We start from the raw sequence: 18,843 nt of genomic DNA, 5'->3' as shown, positions 1-18,843 counted from the left end.
CTTTGTCAAGAGCGCAGTTGGGGATCTTTTATGTGAAAGATGTAGGATTCTCGGGCAGACTTTGATTATTTATTCATCCCCCTTCGTGGGTGTGTGATCGCGCGGGCACCGCGGAGCCCCTTGTCCTGGCTGCTCTTGCTATGAAATTCATTGAGCTTTAAAGCCCTTTGAAAGTACCTTTTTGAGGGAGGGGCAAAGTTTTTGAAGTCTTGTTTCTCTCTCCCCCTCTGCAGTGCCGCAGCATCTCTTGCCACCGTTCCATGTGTCCCTACCAATTGACATGCGACACCAGGAAGGAAGGTACCATTACGAGCCTCATTCTGTCCACGGTGTGCACGGGTAAGTCCTGCCCTCTGCCTGCTGCTCCTGGCGTGCAGTCACCTGCCATGGGGAGGCTGGGCTGGCAGCCTCAGCCACATCTCCTGCCTCTGTCTTTCTTTCGGGGGTTCCTGATCTGCATTGTCCTGAGCGGGCGATCACCTTTGCTGTCATGGCCTGGGACCCTGTGTGAGCGTGTGGGTGGGCAGCATATAAACACCAACCACCCCCGAGCCCACATCACCACTTCTAAGGCTCTGGGCTTCCTTGGTGTATCTATACATGGTTTGGAGCTCTTTCTTCATCCATGAAGTGGGAATCCTCTCTAGGTCTAAGATCCCATATAAGTAAGGTGATCTTAGGTATATGTTGTTCCAGCATAATAATTCAGAGCACCCTTTTTCACTTCTTCAAGTGTCCCCCTTTGAATAGTAAATCGTATAGTCACCATACTTAAAAGGACAAGCACAAAGTGATGCTTTGGGGCCCTTCCTATTCCCAGCTTTGAGGTCCCCAGGTAGAAGGTGTGGGGTCACCCTGTGGTCTCCACCTGCCTAGCCCTGTCCCCGTCATACCCACCTGGGGCCTCTAAGCCCATTGGCTGGTGTCATTTTCTTGGCCTTCAGGACTCAAAGTCTTGGTCTCTGGCTATCCCATCCATCTTCCTTCCAGGAAAGAGGGCCCCTCCTTCTCCCTACCCCCAAACTCTCCGCTGCTCCCCGCACCTGCCTCTAGGAGAGCTCTTGCAAAGGTCAGCCAGCCCCAAGACCCCTCTCGACCCAGCATCTTCATGCCCACAGCCTCCAGCCCCCTCACCTGTTCATGCCAAGGTGTTGTCTGTGGTTCTGACCCGTGTCTCTGTGCCTGGGGCCAGCTGCCTGCCCAATGTGCCTGGAATCTCCCCCCAACAGGCCACCTCCAAGCCTCAACCGAGGAGTCACCTCCTCAGGGGCACTGTGATCCCTCACACTGAGCGGGGGCTGCTGCCCTCGATCCACAGGATCATCATCCATTTTTGCACCTGCCTCCCAGCCGGCTCTGAGCTCTCCTCTCCCCTCTGTGTCTCAGTGGCTGACATGAATAGGTGTACAACCAGTGCTCGCCGAGTGGAGAACCTCTCCCCGCCCGCCACCTATGAAGGCGCATCCTCCTGCCTCTACCGTCTCCCGTCCCAGTGAAGTCAGTCAACACTCGCTGGGCCCTCCCTGTGCTCACAGCATTGTGCCTCAGCAGAGTCCTGTTTCCGGACACCGATTGCCTCCCCAAGACAGAGCAAACCTGGGACTTGTACTTTCTTTTTAAAAATTGTTTTACTTTTAAATATTTTACTTTGAAATAATTAAGGTCATACAAAAACAGTTCCAAAAACCATAAAGGCTTTCTTGTATACACTTCACGCAGCTCCTCAAATGTGGACATCTTACGTAACCCAAGTCTGACAGAATGCTGTTCACTCACCCACAGAGCTTATCCAAATTTGCTCAGTTGCCCGCTAGTGTCTTTTTTCCCTGGTTCGAGACTCAGTCCTGGATCCCACGTGGCACTTGGTTGTCGAGACTCCTTCGTCATCTCCTGTCTGGGATGGTTCCTTAGTCTCTTTTGTCTTTCGTGACCTTGGCAGTTTTAAAGAGTACTGGCCAGTTACTGTATAAGATGTCTCTGGGTTTGGGTTTGCCTGATTGATGCTGTTTCGTGATGACATTCGGATCATGCGTTTCGGGGAATAATACTATAAAAGTGATGTGTGTCCTTTGCAGGCATCCTGTCAGGAGGCATATGATCTTCACGCTTTTCACTGCTGGAAATGTTGATCACTTGGTTATGGGGCTGTCTGCTGGCTTCTCCGCTTTAAAGTTGTCCCGTTCGTAATTAATGAGTATTTTGTGGGGTAATACTTAGAGGATATGGAAATATCCTGTTTCTTATCATATTTCTGTCCACTAACTTATACATCCATTGGTGCTTCTTGCCAGAAACAGTCATTACTAGTGTTTGCCAAATGGTAATTTTCTGTTTCTATCATTTTGTCCACATTTAGTGGTTGGAATTCTCCCGTAAGGAAAAGCTGTCCCGCCTCCCACATTTCTTTATATATTTGGTTGTCTATTTTCATGCACATGGATGCATGGTTATTTGTGTGACTCTATGGGTTATACTCTATTACTATCACTATTTATTGTGTTGTTCCAATTGTCCCAGATTTGGCCGTTGGGAGTCCCTTCCAGTTGTCCTCTGTGTCCTGTTGACATGTTGGGAACTTTCTGTTTTATTTCGGTGCGCGTACCTGGTTCTCACTTGACTAGGATCCGCTGCAGCATCCTTAAGTCTACCTGGTGGGTGTTGGGATCATTTCCACCCTCTACTCACCTCCAGGGCCCCTCCACCTGCAGGTGCCTGAGACCACAGCTGGAGAAACCTCTGGAAGATGCATGTGTTTGGAACTAGTTGGGCCACCCAAAAATTGCTCAGTCAGTGGCATCTGAGACTCCTAGGAGCATCCAGGGAGCTCAGTCCCTATTTGGAAGGGGGTTGCGGTTGCTGATTTCTTGCTCATGAGTCATGTTTGGCTGGTTACGTGACACGGATCCTGGGCATAGCAGGCCTGCCCTCAAAGTGCTCCCTGCACGGGGTGTTGGGCAATGCTGAGAGTTTCGTGCAGAGACAGTCCATGCTGGAGTGCTTCTGCCTGCAGGTGAATGTCCTGCCTCACCTTTCCCTATACACCTGAAGTGTGTAGAGGCACCACCAGAAGTGTAGGAAGACCCCAACAGTGATGACTGCCTTCCTCATCATAACTGACCTTGTGAACAGGCCCTGCTGTAAATGGTTTTATGTGTTCATGCCATTTAATCTTCTCAACAACCCAAAAAAGAGTCATTTTGTGTTTTTCCATTTTACAAATGAAGGAACCGAAGCAGCACAGAGTGGGTAGATGACTAACCCTATGGCTCACCCACTTTGGAAGTTAGAAATTAAGTTCCAGCCTCCTGAGCTCAGGCCCTCCACTGCATGCTGGCTTTTCTTGTGGGAGCATTAAGTATGGACCATGGGTCCCTCTGACGAGTCCAGCTGAGCCCTTCTTGACAGCACCTCAGCCCTTCGTTAGGGCACTGCCCCGAGTCCAATTGTTCCCAGAAACCCTGGCCAGGCAGCAGCAGTGTCCCCTGGGAGTCTGTTGTGGGTACTGCAGATCCTCAGGCCATAGCCCAGCGCCATTGAGTCAGAGACTCCAGGGAAGGGACCTATGTCTATGTGTGCCATGCCTTGCAGGTAATGCAGCTGTGGGCTCTGGCTTGAGAGCCCTGGCTGCAGACAGAGCCCCCGCTAAGAAGGGAGGCCCTCAGTGCCATCCTTCCCTGTGCAGGTGGGAGCCCTGGGCTGAGAAGGGGCCTGGGTCTTCACCAGGCTTTGCCGTGCTCCAGCTCTGGGTAGGGCCTGCTTCCTTCCCTGGCCAGTGAGGGTGGGGTGTGAGCTAGAGCACCTGGAGAAGGAGGTCGTGGATGCTGGCATGCAGCAGGGAGGAGTGGCCCAGCTAGAGGCCCACAGAAACGGCCTTGTCCCTTGTGGCCTACATAGCTCTTTCACTGGTTGGATTCCTGAAGAGATTCCTAAGGCTGCTGTAACTAATTACCACAAACTTCATGGCTTAAAACAATGTAAACTTATCCTCTTATCGTTCTGGAGGTCAGAAGTCTGAAATAAGTCTTACGGTGCTTCAAATCAAGGAGCTCGCAGGGCTAGTTCCTTCTGGAGGCTCCAGGAGAGACTCTTGGACATTTCTAGGTTCTGGAGGTTGCCTGCATTCCTTGGCTTACAGCCCCATCCTCACACACATCACCTTTTCCCCCTTGCTCTGTCCTCACCTCACCCTCTTCCTGGTCTGTGGGAGTTTCCTCCCCTGCTTCTGTCTTCTAAGGACACCTGCCATTGCCTTTCGGGCCTACTGGGATAATCCACTTGTGGCTCCCATTTCAAGATCTTTAAAGTAGTCGCGTCTCCAAAGTTCCATTTGCTGTAGAAGGAAACACTTAACAAATGCCAGGGATTAGGGTGTGGATGTTCTTGGAGGCCGTTACTCAGGTTATTTGGGATCACTGAGCCCCAGTGTGGAGTCTGGCGTCAGCTGCCAGTAAGCATATTTTTAATTTGCATGGGTCTGCAGCAGGCCAGGCACAGCCCTGGGCCCTGGTGTATTGTACTGGTGAATCTTCCTGATTGCTCTGTGAGATGGGGGTTAAGCTTCATCTTGCAAATGCAGACATTGAGGCTCAGAGAGGCACAGTGACTTCTATGTGACATAGAAGTTACACATAGAAGGTAGTTACTTCCGTGAGGGCAAGGAGACCAGGCTCTGGGGTGCAGATCTCCTCCCCAGCCAAGGAGGGGCTAGTCTTGTTAAGCCCCAGTGATGGGCAGCAGCATGGTGCTCCCAGAGCCCCCCATCCCTACCTGGTCCTGCTGGGGTGGTCTTCCAGCGGCTCCACACTATCCTCAAGACAGTTGGTTCCCGCCAGACCAGGTGGAGGACACAGCAAGAGCCTCGGGGCTGGCCCTGGGCTCTGGAAAGCCCACGCCCTCACCTCCTCCGCCCCCAGTGTTCCAGGTGAGAACCAGGGCAAAGCCTGTGAGGAAAATGGCCCCATGGCTCTGGCTTCTGTGATGAATGTGGTTGGAGCCTGGTGGAGCATCCCGATCCATCAAGCCCATGTTGTAGCCCGCTTCTCCCTGCCAGCACCAAATGTGTCTAATTACATAGATGTTTGCACAGCAAATGAGGTGCGGCGTCATCTCATTTCTGTGTCAGCTGAGCCTGAGCCTCTGCCTGCTGCCCTGAGCTGGTGACCATTTCGTGGGTGCGCCGCCACTCAGCCCTTGCACCTCCTGCTTTCCACTGCTCAAGCACCCAGACCCCCTCCCCGTTCCCTCTCAGGATCCTGATAGCTCCAGGGAGGGCGCACCCGGTGTGTGCAGGCTCCAGAGAGGTGTTCCCTGCACTCTCTTATTCTGCCCTGCCCTCTGCCCCTCGGGAGTACCTTGGTCATCACCCAAGAGCCTGCCGTTGTCAGTTCTCAGCCTGCCAGGCTACCCACGCTGGGACCCATTGCTGAACCCTCCCTAGCTGTGATTAACATGAATTAACTCACCTCAGCTTTCTCATCTGTAGAAGGGCCAGATCTGCTGAGACAACCTACATAATCCAGCCAACTGAGTTATTTTGAGAAGGAGACAGGGTAATGTGAGTAAAGCGTCTAGAACACTTTGGAAACATTCAATGGATATGAGCAACAGTCATGATCATTGTCGTTATCCTCACTTGCTGATTTAAGAAGGGGGCCACGGCAGGCTGGGAGACTGGGTGGCAGAGGCCGGCCACAGCATGTCCTTGGGAGAGTTGACTGTCCGGGGACTGTGGCACGGAAGGTGGGGGATGGGGCTGAAGGAGTGCTGTGGTGCGGTGTGGTGGGAGGTCTTTCTTTCCCCCAGTTGAGGAATTTGGACTTCCTCCTTTTGGCAACCAAGAGCAGCGGGGAGTGGTCAGATTTATTTTCAGACAACTACAGCAGTAGTTAGGGAGTGGACAGGAGAAGGGCGGGAACTGTGGTGAGAGGACCTGCCAGAGCTGCCACAGTGGCCCTGGGGAGAGGGGAGCAGGACCAGGGCTGACCACCCGGCTGTAAACAGGCAGCTGCACGTGGGGAAGGCAGGGCATGGAGGTTGGCGTGAGGACAGATGTGCAGCCCAGCCCAGCTCGATGGCCTCGTCATAGACACCCAAGCCCACTCCTCTGCAGAGCACCCTTCCCGGTCACTTAAGGTTCAAACCCACAGCAGGCTTGCATGGCTTACTAATGCTCACGTGGTTCCGGGGGAGGAAAGTCACCGCCCGTGGACTCCTGCTGCAGCGTCTTTGGGCTGTGGAAACCACAAGTGATGGGGAGACAAATGGGGCAGGGGTGTGACTGCTGGTCAAGCAAGTTTCTCTTGAGGCCCCCATGGGGACATCCCTAAGTCTCCAAGAGTCTGTACAAGGGCTAGAAGAGAAGGCCGGCTGTGAATAGGGCCACACACCCCCAGCAGTCTCTCCAACCTTGTGATGCTAGCAGGAAAGAGAAGCTCTTTGGACGCCCTCTGGGCCCCCTGCCTCCAGAAATAGGCTTGCCAGGGTGTCATGGGGAGCAAGGCTGAGGTGTGGCGAGGAAGGGTCCCTAAGCTGGTGCTCCCCATTTCCTCAGTGCATGCGGTCACACAGGCGTGAGTCTGGCCTGCCCTGGGCCAGCATTAACTTGTGTCCTGGAGGAGAATGTAGAAGTCCATGCTCCTGGTTCAGGAGGCTGGGGTGGACCTTCAGTTCCCTATGTTGCTTTTGAGGACCTTTCCAGCCCTGCCCTTCCCTGCCCTTCCCTGGGGCTTCAGAGAGGACCAATTTCAGCTGCTTCCCGCCCAGAAGGGCATACAGAAACTGCCCCATGCAGCAGTTCCCAAACCTGGCTGCAGATCTGAACAAACAGGGTGCATCTTAAAGATGCCCATTCTCAGGCCCTGGCCCCAGGAGTTCTTGTTAACTTTCAGACTAGGGTGAAGCTCGGAAATCTGCTTATTTACAGGCACCCACAGGCCAGAGTTTGGGGACCACTGGAGGCCCCCCTGCTTGCTTGACATCCGGGAAAGCAGGCCCAGAGCTGCTTGTTGGCTTTCTGGACTCATCACTGACAGCGCCTCGCCGCCAAAACACGGGTTGTTAAAAATCCCCTGGTTCCTCGTGATAACCCATTCACAGACAAGTCCTTCCATGTTGACCTAAACCTATTCACATTCTTAGCTTGCAAAAGGCAGTGAGTGTATGGGGTGGGAACAGCTGCAGTATCTCAGCCTTCCTTTCTCCCCCTGCCTGGCACCATCTGACCTCTGACATCCATGACTCCACCCCCAACCTGACCATTGCTGATGGCTTCCTGCAGATCTCTTGATCCTGAGCTGTAGTTGGTTTGCATTGCATTGGCAGTCACGGCCCAAGGCCACCCTTCCTGGAGGAGAGACGAGAGGGCTCTTGCTGGCACAGATGGCTCAGGGTTGTAGCTATCAACCCAGGCCCAGGTATGTTAGGGCAATAGAGTGAATGCCAGCTGGTGGGCATGGGGGCCTCACCTCCCTTTCATCTGCACGCTTGGTCACGCAAAATGCGCATTACCCAGGGCCTCCAGAGACAGCATTAAGAGTGTCTGAAGCCCCACTTGGTCCCCGAGACTGCATGTTAATGGGGATGTTTAGCCAGGTGTTGGTGTGCCTTCACTTAAGAGAGTAGTTTCTTTGCTGCTACAGGGCTGAACCCATGAACCTTCCAGTCTGGGGGGATTTGAAGATTGCTTTTTCCAAGGTCAGTGTCCCACAAAGACTGCACCGTTCGCCATGAGATTAATGAACACAGCAGCCTGCTCAGCCTGTGACTCACCAGTGTCATCCTGGGCCCTTATGACTCTGTCCTCAGTCATTCACTGAGACGGGTGGGTTGAGCAGAAAGATATTTTCTTCTTGATTATTGGCACAGCACCCAAGGTTCACGATTCATAGAGGATTGGCTTTGTTTGTTTTTTGGGAAGAACCTTCTCCTCCCTCTGCAAACATGCTTGTTTCTTTTCAGAGCCTAGAGGAAGGAGGAGACTTCCGAAAGGCATGTCCACCTGCCCCCTGGGATGAGACGCTGGGTGGGCCCAGCGTCACCCACCAGGCAACTTGTCCCTCCTTTCCACATGGGTCCACACTGCCTCTCCATCTCCAGGGAGCTCTTCCTTAAAACCGGCTGTTGCTGACCACTTCTTCAGAGCAACTGGACTGCAGGTAGACAGGGAGCCCAGAAACCCTGGGTCCAGGCGATGTGTCGGGCAGCACACCCTCCTTCCACGGCTGTCTGAGGGTGGACCGACTAGATGTGGAGCCTTGGCTCACTGTGATGTAAACAGCCCTGAAACCCCATCAGGCAGGCCCCTCCCCATCTCTGGGCTGTGGGATACTTGGGTCAGACCAGCAGAGGAGCAGTAGCAGGAGTCTGTACCCAGCCCCCGGCTTATGTCATGTCACCCTCCCTGCAAGGTGGGATTATCACTCCCCAATAATCACTACCACTTGATAATTGGGGAAACCGAGGCATGGGAAGGCTGACTGCCTTTCCAGTGACACACTCCTAGTAAGCAGCATAGATTACTTACTGGGCATTTTGACCCCCCACCCCTTGCTAAAATCTTCCCCAGCTCTGAGAGCTTCAGATTCCCAAAGCCAGAATGCACTCGCTGGGCTGCGTGGGACAGACAGCTCATTTATAATGGAATCTGGCCTATAAAAGTTTAACGAGGAGCGTGTCTGATAAGATGGGCTGGTCTTTGATCTTTGCTGAACGCCAAGCCCTCGCAGAAGAGGAGCTGCTGGCTCTGGGCTTTGGAGAGAGCCGTGGTGGTCAGCAGAGAGCAGGAGGTGCCAGGGAGTGGAGCAAATCTTGATGGGCAGGCCGAGGCGGGCGCGCAGTGGGGGAGGGGCTGCGGCAGGATCGGGATGAACTTTTCAGTTCCTCTCCTGTCCCTAGGGGCTCCCACTGTCAGACATTTCCCCTTCACACCCCCAGGAGGTAGACAGAACAGGGTTGAGGCCGGGGCTCACATCTTGCCTATGCTGCTTATACTCTTTACATCCTCGGGCTTGCTTAGCCCCACAAGCCTCAGTGGCCCCATCTCTAAAATGGGGACATAGTGGCTCCCCATGTGAAACTGTTGTGAGGACTAGATGGGTGTCTGTAAAGCATGTAGAAGCACACCTGGGACATACCGAGTGGCGGACAGTCCCCTGCTCTCATCACTGCCCTGCTGACATTAGAAGGAAAGCCAAGTTTCACTGCAGACACCCTGCAGGGTGCTGGGCCAGTGGTGTCCTATTCAGTCCTCCCAACACCCTGTAAGGTGGGGGATTTTCTCCTCAATTCATAGAGGGGAGAACTGGGCGTTCCCAGAATTTAAGAACTTCCCAAGATTGCCCAGCTTGTGAGATCTCACCAAGCCAGAGCTCTTCCCTATGTCATGATTTTCCTCAGAGAGGAAAGAGAGTCTCGCCATGGTTCTCAGGGCTGCAGTGTGTTGTTTCTGTTTGCAGACATGGAAACAGAACAGTAATCAACCCAAAGGAATTAATCACTAACAGTAAAGTTTCAGGCATTGGTGGGGTGGATTGGCCTTTGAGATGGGGAGTGCTCTTAGACTGCACATGTTCAGATTGTCCACTCAGTGGAAGCTGACGCCACTGCCAGATGCATTCATTGATTCAGCCAAACTCATTGTTGCTGGATTTATTGTATCCTAAGTGCTGTCAGTTGAGGCCACTCCTGCCAGCCCGAGTCAAGGTGTTGCTGAGAGAAAACGTGAGCAGTGCCCTGCTCCTGAGGCACTGCTTAAAAAGGTCAGAAATTGCTGCTGCCCTCAAGCCTCTGTCACTGCAGCCAGCACTGCAGCACTGGTGGTATGTCTGGTGCCCATCAAGAAGTGTGCTGGACATGTCAGGAGCCCCATCCCTCCATCCTCTCCTTCCAGGGACTGCAACCCTGAAATGTACACTTGGCCTGTGCTGCCCAAACAAAGTAGCAAGAGTTCAGAGTTGCTTAACTCAGTGGGGAATGTTTTTAGTGCTCGTTCCTCTGAGGACACTCACCCGGGGACCATGTGTGCCAGCCTCATGCCAGGCACTGGGGATACGGGCCCAAGGAGGCACAGTCTTTTCTAATAGAATTTCTATTTGTATAAATTTATGGGGTGCAAGTCCAATTTTGTGACATGCAAAGATTTTTTAGCAGTGAAGTCAGGACTTTTAGAGTATCCATCACCTGAATAGTGTGCATTACACCCACTAATTTCTCAAACTCCATTCCCCTTCCACCTCCAGGAGGCACAGTCTTGCTGCCCACATAGACCCCATGATCTGGTTGGGGAGAGGGCAGAAATTGGCCAATGACAGGGTGGTATGCTGGAAGAGGGGGCATGGGGAGCCCAGAGCACCAGGAATACAGGAACAGAAAGCGTTTATCAGCGGGGAGGCATGAAGGCCTCCCCCCCACGTCCCAGTCTTTCCCCAACCCCACCCACTGGGGGCCCTACCACCTTCTTTGGATTGTCCTGTTCCAATGAGGGGCCTCCACTTCCAGGCAGACACCAGTGCCGCTAAGGAGGGGAATCTTTTCAAAGCACATACTCATGAAAGCTTGGTAAAAATCAGCAGCACACCCACCTCGAAGAAGAGATGTATCTGAGCTGCTCAGGATTCTCCAGCTAGTTTTGACAGGCATCCAGGAAAGGAAATTCCACACACCACTTTGGCAGGCTGGGCCAGAGTTTAAGAATCTCACTGTGGAGGAGTTTCTATCCAGCCCGCCGGCCACCCAGGCCTTTTCTCATCACTAAAACCCAGGCCTCTAGCGAAATATAATGAAATCTCTCCCACTAACGAAGCCCTCCACCCAACAAACCCTACTCCCAAGACTGCACATCTTATTCTCCTGTTTCCTTATTCCCACCCATGGCTTTAAACCCTTGACTTTCTGGAAGATTTGGTTCAGCAGTGCTCAGCCCATGGCGGCTTCTATTGCAAAGTCCCCCCATCCTCGGAGGTAAGTGGCGCAGTTCACCTGGAGAGGGCCTAAGCAGGACCGACTCCCCCAGAGCATCCTCCCCGGACCCAGACACATTCCTGGTTCCACTGGACAGAAGGAGCAAACCCGAGGCTTCCTCCCGGCCCCGCACCTCACTCCTCCTGTCCCTACCCTGCTCCACCAAAGTCTTCACTTTGCTAGGAAAAACGTCTCCCTGATAATCACCTCTTATCTTTTATGCTTTTTGAGTTTTCTGTTTGCAAAAACTGATAACCTTATTCTGCTCCCAGGGGAAAACTGATAAAGGGTGAGTGAATGAATCAACTGTTGTGGACCATGTGGCTAGATTGTAACCAACTCCATCTGTATTACCTCCTTTGTAGGCACAATTTTATAACTTGATTTCCCTACCAAAACATCAGTGTTTACTTAGTAAGAAATCTGCTCTTTGTCAACTGAAAACAGTGATTTCTTTATTACAGCTCTGCATAGGGAATGACAGCTGAAAGCTGGCCAGGTCTGGTGTGGTGTCCGGGACTGTAATGGGAACAGGGTGAGTGCAGGTCGAATATATGGGATGCGTGTCTGTTGCAGCTGGGGCTAGGGCTGGCCTAGAGGGAGCCTGGACAACAGATAGATGTTGTGGCCAAGAGGGCCCATGGAGTGATCATGTAGACGACTGAGCCTCAGATGCTTTCCAGCAGTCACACACATTCACCACCATCACCAGCCCTGAGTTCCCTACCAGCGCCAGCCCTGCAGCCGTCCTGGTCCCGGAATCCCTATCCACTCAGCCAACTTAAACCAGAGACTTACTTCTACCCAGCTATCCTTTTAAAAAAACAAATTGGTCTTATTAATTATTGAAAATATGCAAAAGAACAACAAAAGTGGCCGGGCGTGGTAGCTCATGCCTATAATCCCAGCACTTTGGGAGCCCGAGGCAGGGGGATCACCTGAGGTCGGGAGTTCGAGACCAGCCTGGCCAACATGGCGAAACCCTGTCTCTACTAAAAATACAAAAATTAGCCAGGCGTGGTGGTGGGCACCTGTAATCCCAGCTACTGGGGAGGCTGAGGCAGAAGAATCACTTGAACCCAAGAGGTGGAAGTTGGAGTGAGCTGAGATGGTGCCATTGCACTCCAGCCTGGACAACAAGAGCGAAACTCCGTCTCAGAAAAGAAAAAAAAAAGAACAACAAAAGCGTTTTTAAGATATCTGAGTAATTATGACATATACACCCTTATCCCCTGCTCACTCTAAGGACTGGGGACATGCCAGCACCTTTGAGGTCCCGTGTGCTCCCCAATCTTCTGCCTCAGGTCCTCCCCACCCCACCATTCTTTGGGATTCAGAGTTTATCATCCCTCACATCTTATGACAGTTTTACCTTGTGTCTGACTCCCCTAACAATATATTAATTCATTTTGCTTTGTCATGCTTATATACATGGAATCATTGCAGAGGTATTCTTCGGGAATTTGCTTTCACACTCCACGTTGTTCCGAAGATTCTCCTGCTAACGTGTAGGGCTCTTCATTCATTTATTTGGGCTGCTGTGAAGCAGTGTATGTTGACTGGCATTTGGGATGTGTCTGTTTTTGCTAATTTGAACATGACTGCAGAAATGCTTTTATACCATCCTCTGGGCCCCAAGTGCGGGGTTATTTAAAGTAAATGCATGTCTGGGAATGGAAATGCTGAGTCACAGGGGATTCATGTTCTCACCCTCCTAGACATTGCCAGACTTCGCCCGCTGGTTTTGCCAACACTCACTCCCACCAGCAGAGTTTGAGAGCTGGCCTTGCCCTGTATCCTTGTGATATCCTTGCCCCATCACTTTGGAGGTGATGGCCTCTACATTTTAATTTTTGCCAAAGTGGGTGTTTTCTGCAATTCTAATTTTCTGTTTCCCTTACTACTAATGAACCTTGAGTGTTCTTTCACATGCTTATTGGCCACTAATGTTTCCTTCTTGGGAAATGCCTGTTTGGCTATTTTGCCCATTTTTCTATGAGGTCATCTTTTTCCCATTATTTGAATAAGTATTTTGCACACTAAGGTTACTCATTATGTGGTTAGCAACATGTGTTGTGAATATCCTCTCCCAGTTTGTGCCTGGTCTCTTCACTCCCTTGATGGCAGGTTTAGGTGAAGAGAAGTTCCCGTTGTAAAGTAGCTCGGGTAGGTTACCGACATTTCTACTATGGTTTTCCCTACATGTTCTCCTCCCACCCAGATGTCTGGTCAGACCTTCAGCCTCTGGACTATGGTGTTCCCCAATACAACATGCCCTTGTTCAGCTATTCTCCCGTCTCAGAACACCAGGCCTATACTACTCACCACCTCCATTCCATTCTCTTGTAAGAGTCTGGGCACAGTTCAGATGCCACCTCCTGCAGGAAGCCCTCTCAGATTGCACCAACAGAGTGGGTGAATTCTTTTCCTCCCACCCCTCTTCCTGCTCCAGCACCTTGTGTACTGTTAGAAGGCTATAGTCAGTGTCCATTCTCTCTCTGTCACCCCAGAGGTCCTGGCATGGTGATTCGGCCAAAGCACCAGTGTGAACTATGGGATTGAGGGCCTGTGATTTCCTGAGCTCGTAACTGGTCTTGGGAGTGCCTGCCAAGCAGCAGCACCCTGTCTTACCATCACCGTGGCTTCATGGGCACTCAAGTGGTCTGCTGAGATCTGTGCACTTGTGGATTCAGAGTAGACCTTGGGAATGTGGGGCGCAACACTTGTCAGTCAGGTTTGCAGCCACCTGCCCCCTCACTACCTGGGTGCATGCGGGCCCTGGCCAAGTCTGCCTCAGACCCCCAGCTCCCCACACCTGCTCCCTAACTACCTGGGTTCATGCGGGGCCCTGGCCGAGTCTGCCTCAGACCCCCAGCTCCCCACCATCAGTGCCATCAGAGGCCCATGCTCAGTAAACATCGGCTGATCGGGGGGAGTGACGTGTGGACACAGACACAGATCAGCAATGAATGTCTGGAAACTGTGGCCTCAGCTCCGGTACACAGAGCCTCCCCATGAGGACAGACTGCCACCAGACACACAGGAGAGTGCAGATTGATAAAAGACATGGACTGCGCTTCAGTTTGAGGAAGGGACAGTTTTCCATTGTTTTCCAAAAGAATTTGCTGTATAGCTCGTAAAAAATGCAAATCCCCTTAGTACCTTTTGGAAAGGACTTGATTTCTAGAACTTTTTAAAACAAATGTATGGGAAACATGGTAAGCAAGCTTGCCAGTGTACAGTTTCACTTACAAAACCAAACAACAAAACCCAAACCAACAAATGAAAACCCTGGGGAGGAGACTGAATTCCATCCAGAGGAGAGTTCTGGAGCTCTGTTTCTATTTGTCGGTAGAGCCGAGGGAGGCAGGAGCTGGCCTTGCTCTCCGGGGAGGCCCTGGGAGAGCAGACACATGCACGCCCTGTCCTGGCAGTAAGAAGTTCCAGTTTGGGGAGGAAGAGATGCAAGGCGAGCTTTGGGGACTCCAGCTTCCTTTCCAGCAGGTCAGTGGGCCCAGAGGATGCCTGCCCAGCATTTCCGAGGAAGTGGGCACCTGGTCCTGAGCAGCTCGGCAACAGCAAAAAGGTCCCAGCGTCTCCACTCTGGAGCTCCGTGGACCCCACCCATGGCCCTGTGATCCTGGTGGGTGGTAGGCATCTTGGCCCAAAGGCAGGGCTGGTGTACACAAGCCAGCAGTTCCGAGGCAGGAGGAAATGGCATGCTGGGGCTGTGTGCTGGGTGGATTCTGGCTATGGGGAGTCAGTGACCATGAAATCCAGGCGGCGGGTGGGAAAGCCCGCTCCACAGCCCTGTGCACATGGGGGTGGGAACGCAGGGCTCAGACGCCTTCCTCCACCCAGCATAGGAGTTCCCCTACCCTGCCAGCCTGCCTCAAAGGGAGCATCTACTGGAACCTGGTTATTCCGAGCAATAATAGGAGCCCTGCTAAGAGTTTAATCTCAGAAGAACGATGGCACTAGTGACGGTGATGTCTGCCACCTCCCTAGGGCCAACTCTAGGCCAATGCAACACACTTTCCATGACAAGTTCATTTCCTGGAGCTGCTGTAACACAGTACCACAAACTCAGTGGCTTCAAACAATAGAAGTGTGTTCTCTCAGTTTCAGAGGTCAGAAGTCCAAAATCAGTATCACTGGAACAAGATCAAGGTGTCACCAGGGCCGTGCACCCTCAGAGGCCCCCTGGGGAGACTCTGTCCTTACCTCTCCCAGCTTCTGGTGCTGCCAGCATTCCTTGGCTCCTGGCCATTTCCCTGTAGTCTCTGTCTCCCTGTCGCATGGCCATCTCATCTTCTGTGTCTCAGATCTTACTCTGCTGTCTAAAGACCCCATGATGGCATGTAGGGCCCACCCGAGTAACCCATAATCTCCTCATCTCCAAATCCTTGTCTTAATCACATCTGTCAAATCCCTTTTCCCAGTAAGTTCTTGTTCACAGGTTGCGGGGATAGAACATGGACATATCTCTGGGAGATCTCATGAGCCCCCCACGTGCCTTCCCTCTGCTCCTCACAACAGATTTGTAAGATCACTATCGTAACTGTTCAGAGAGGGCACATACGTGCTCCCAGGCAGGAGTGAGCTGAGGTGAGCCGGGACCCATGTCTTCCGCAGTAGTGTCTGTCCTCTTCCCTGGACACGCTCCCTGCTTCATTCATTCATTCATTCATTCATTCACTCATTCGTTTACTCACTCACTCATTCATTCATTCATTCATTCAGCAGACACGTATTTGAGCATGCTCTATGTCCCTGGCATGTGCGGAGCCAGGTGCAGGGCCAGCGTATGGACAGAAACGGATACAGGAGACAGGAGGCCTGTGAGCTCGCAGCTGAGGATATCTGGTCATCAGCTGAGATGGACATGCTCAGGTCAGAGGAAGGAGCCACCTAACACAGAAGCACCGCAGGAGGATCCTGACCTTGACCTGGGGCTAGGGGGCACCTTGGGTGAGAGGTCCCTGAGCTGGCACCTCTGGGAGGAGAACAGGGGTTAACTGGGGGAAGGAATGAAGAGGGGAAGGGCATGACTGGAGGTGCAGACATCAAGGGGCAAAGCTGTGAGTGTCAAGCACGGCCTGTGCCAAGGACCAGAGAGTGGCATACAGGACACAGGGGAGAGACAGGCCCTGGCCACATGGGATTGTGGCCCCTCGCCTGCCGCCACTGAGGTCATAAGTCACCCTGAGAAGCAGGCAGGTGGTGAGGTTTGTAGGCTCATATCCCCAAGTGACTGGGCCTCCTTTTCTCTTCATCAGCAACAGCCGTTGGACCAGTCTGGGGGCATCTGGGTCCCATGTTCCCACCTGCTGCTGCCGCTAGCCTCACTGTGGCCATGCCCCTGGTGCTTTGGGACTCAGCAGTGCTGTCTGTTAAATGGGACATGAAGGACCTGTTCCTGCCTGTGTCTGGCCCCACTGACCAGCACAGATCTCGGAGCAAAGCCATCTCTGGCATGCCAAGGGTGGGCTCCTCCTCTGACTCCAACCCCTGAGTGGGACAGCCCGCCCTGATGGCTGGTGCTGAGTCTGGGTGAGTCAGCAGCCCTCAGCTCCACATTGTTCAGCTTCTCCAAGCAGGCACCGAGGCTGGGGTGTGGGGGCCCCAATCCCTGCACTTCCTTCCCTTTCTCTCACACCTTAAGAAACACGCCGGTTCTTGCCCCCGCACCTTGGCTCAGGTGGTGCTCAGGCCAGATGCCCTCCCTTCTCCTCCCCAGCCCTCAAAGTCTTGTTTCTCAGGCAGAAGCTACATACCCTCCAGGTACACATCCCCCGTCATTCTCACTCCCAGGGACAGCACCCACTCCGAGGGTCTAGCATGCTCACTTAGGCCCAGCCAGCTGCATGCTGAGTTACACATGGCTGTGCAGGGTGCTCATTACCTTGACCTTTTATCTCCCACCGAAAATCTCATGGCAGCAGATGGGGAAGGGTCCTAGGATTTGATGCTGAAAGGTGTGGCCTGGGTCTGCTCCATTCTCTGAGCTGCTTCCATTTGCTCATCTGCTAGATGAGAGGGGTGAGCACTAATTGAGCACCTACTAAGTGCCTGGTGCTACACTGCATGCTTTCCATGCTTGGCTCATCCTACCTCACAGCTGCCCCATCTGCAGGCAAGGGATCCCGAGGCTCAGGGCACATAGCACTGAGGCTGTAACAGCACCAAAGCCATGATTCAGACCCAGATCTGTAACTTCAGAGTCCAGGTTTTGCTTATCAGTGGGGGTGGCCCCCTCAGCCTGCACTGCCTCAGAGTCACCTTGGGGACCAGCTGAAATTAGGCCTGCCAGGGGACCACCAAGCCAACCTTCTTGAGAACTGAGACAGCAAGGGTGGAGCCAGCACAAGCCTGCATCTGGGTGGACCATTAGAGATGTCAGTGCCCGATCCAACTTCACAGGGGCAGAGAGGCTGGCCTTGTACTCCCGCTCAGCCACCTCCACCTCTGCAGCCATGGGCAAGTCACATGACTTCCTTGAGTCTCAGTTTCCTGCTCTGTAAAATGGAGATAATGAAATCTGCCTTGCAGGCTTGCTGGATGTATTGCACATAGTAGGTGTTCTGCAAATGCTGACGACTTTGTCAGCAGCAGCAGAGTCCCTGTGGCAGCATCCACAGAGTTAACGCAGCAGCCATCCAGTGACACCTCAGTTTACTTTATCCATTCTCCCTTTTCCCCTCTTCCTTACTTCCATTCTTTCTTACTTCCCCTAGCCACCATGCTGACCCTTGGGCCTGGTCCTGAAATCCCATCCAAGGGCTTTGCCAGGGATCTCCCACTAGGGAGGGAGGGAAAGAGGGAAGAGGAAGGATCCTGCTAAGGAGAGGCCTTTCCTGGCTCTGCCCGCAGCCTCCTGGGGCAAGGACCCAATCATGGCCAGCAGGCCAGAACCAGCATCTGGAAGAAGCATAGGCGTCCTCCACTGCGGCAGAGTCAGCTGGAGAGGCCAGGCTCCTGCTCCTTGTTGATGCTGCCGCTGGTCACTAACACGTGCACAGCACACACACACACACAAACACACACACACATGAGGAGAAGGGGCTTTGGTTGGTTGTCCTACTTACCCAGAGTCCCCTGCTTGTGCCTCATGCCCAGACACAGAAGGACATGCCCAGCTGCACCCTCCAGCCTTGGCCACTGTGGACAGGATGTCCAGGGACCCTCTCCTGTTCTGCAGGTGGGTGGATGGACAGGCCCGAGCAGCTATGGCTGGGGTCTGCCTTGCAGGGTGCCAGGCCCAGGATCATTCTGGGCAGTGGGAGGCTGTGTGGGTCAAAGCCTGCCTTGACAGGCCTTGGCAGTTCCCTAAGACATAAAAACTTAACTCCAAGTGATTTAAACAAACAAATGTCTTAGCTTACATAACTGAGAAGGCCAAGGATACTAGCTTTAGACAGAGGGACTCAAATCAAGAAACTGGCTCTTCATCTCTCAGCTCTGATGTTCTCTGTATCATCTTCCTTCTTGGGCTCTCCCCTGCATGGCCTCCAGCAGCCCCATGCTTGCACCCTACCAGCTCAGCAACCCTTGTGGACAGAGAGAACCAAAGACTCTAGCCAAAGCTGCTGTCTTGGGCACATACCCATCTCTGAACCAATCACAGTACTAGCGATATGGAATACATTGATCAGCTGGGCTCAGGTCACGTGTCCCCTGCCCAGAGCAGCAGAAAGGAAGTGGGTTCAATATAGACCCAGCCCAAAGCACTCTGTGGGCTATGCCCTGCCCCTCAGGCATAACCTTCACACACACACACACACACACACACACACAGCTTTGTGCTCCACCCTTACTTTGCACACACTGCTTCCTTTGTTGGTAATGCACTACCTCGTGAACTCCTATTCATCCCTCAAGACCCAG

General features: G+C 52.8%; 1 protein-coding gene across 15 annotated transcripts in view; it reads left to right on the top strand.

Annotated features, from left to right (window-relative positions):
* The window catches only part of GLI2 (GLI family zinc finger 2), a 257,249-nt gene that overhangs the window by 191,782 nt on the left and 46,624 nt on the right, over positions 1-18,843 (top strand). For 11 of the 15 annotated variants that reach the window (XM_063647347.1, XM_063647349.1, XM_054478859.2 and 8 more), the window contains one exon: positions 234-339. The exons of 1 other annotated variant lie outside the window; for it this stretch is intronic. In XM_063647347.1, coding sequence (XP_063503417.1) covers positions 234-339 — 106 coding nt within the window. Of the gene's footprint in view, positions 1-233; positions 340-11,420; positions 11,492-16,490; positions 16,510-18,075; positions 18,158-18,843 lie in introns of those variants that run through there. 3 more of the 15 variants (XM_063647359.1, XM_063647357.1, XM_063647356.1) reach the window with 3 other exon arrangements.

The sequence above is a fragment of the Pongo pygmaeus genome, chromosome 11 (genome assembly GCF_028885625.2).
Source record: "Pongo pygmaeus isolate AG05252 chromosome 11, NHGRI_mPonPyg2-v2.0_pri, whole genome shotgun sequence".
Taxonomy (NCBI): Eukaryota; Metazoa; Chordata; class Mammalia; order Primates; family Hominidae; genus Pongo; species Pongo pygmaeus.
The sequence above is the reverse complement of the archived record's forward strand: the minus strand, read 5'-3'. Positions and strand labels throughout refer to the sequence as shown.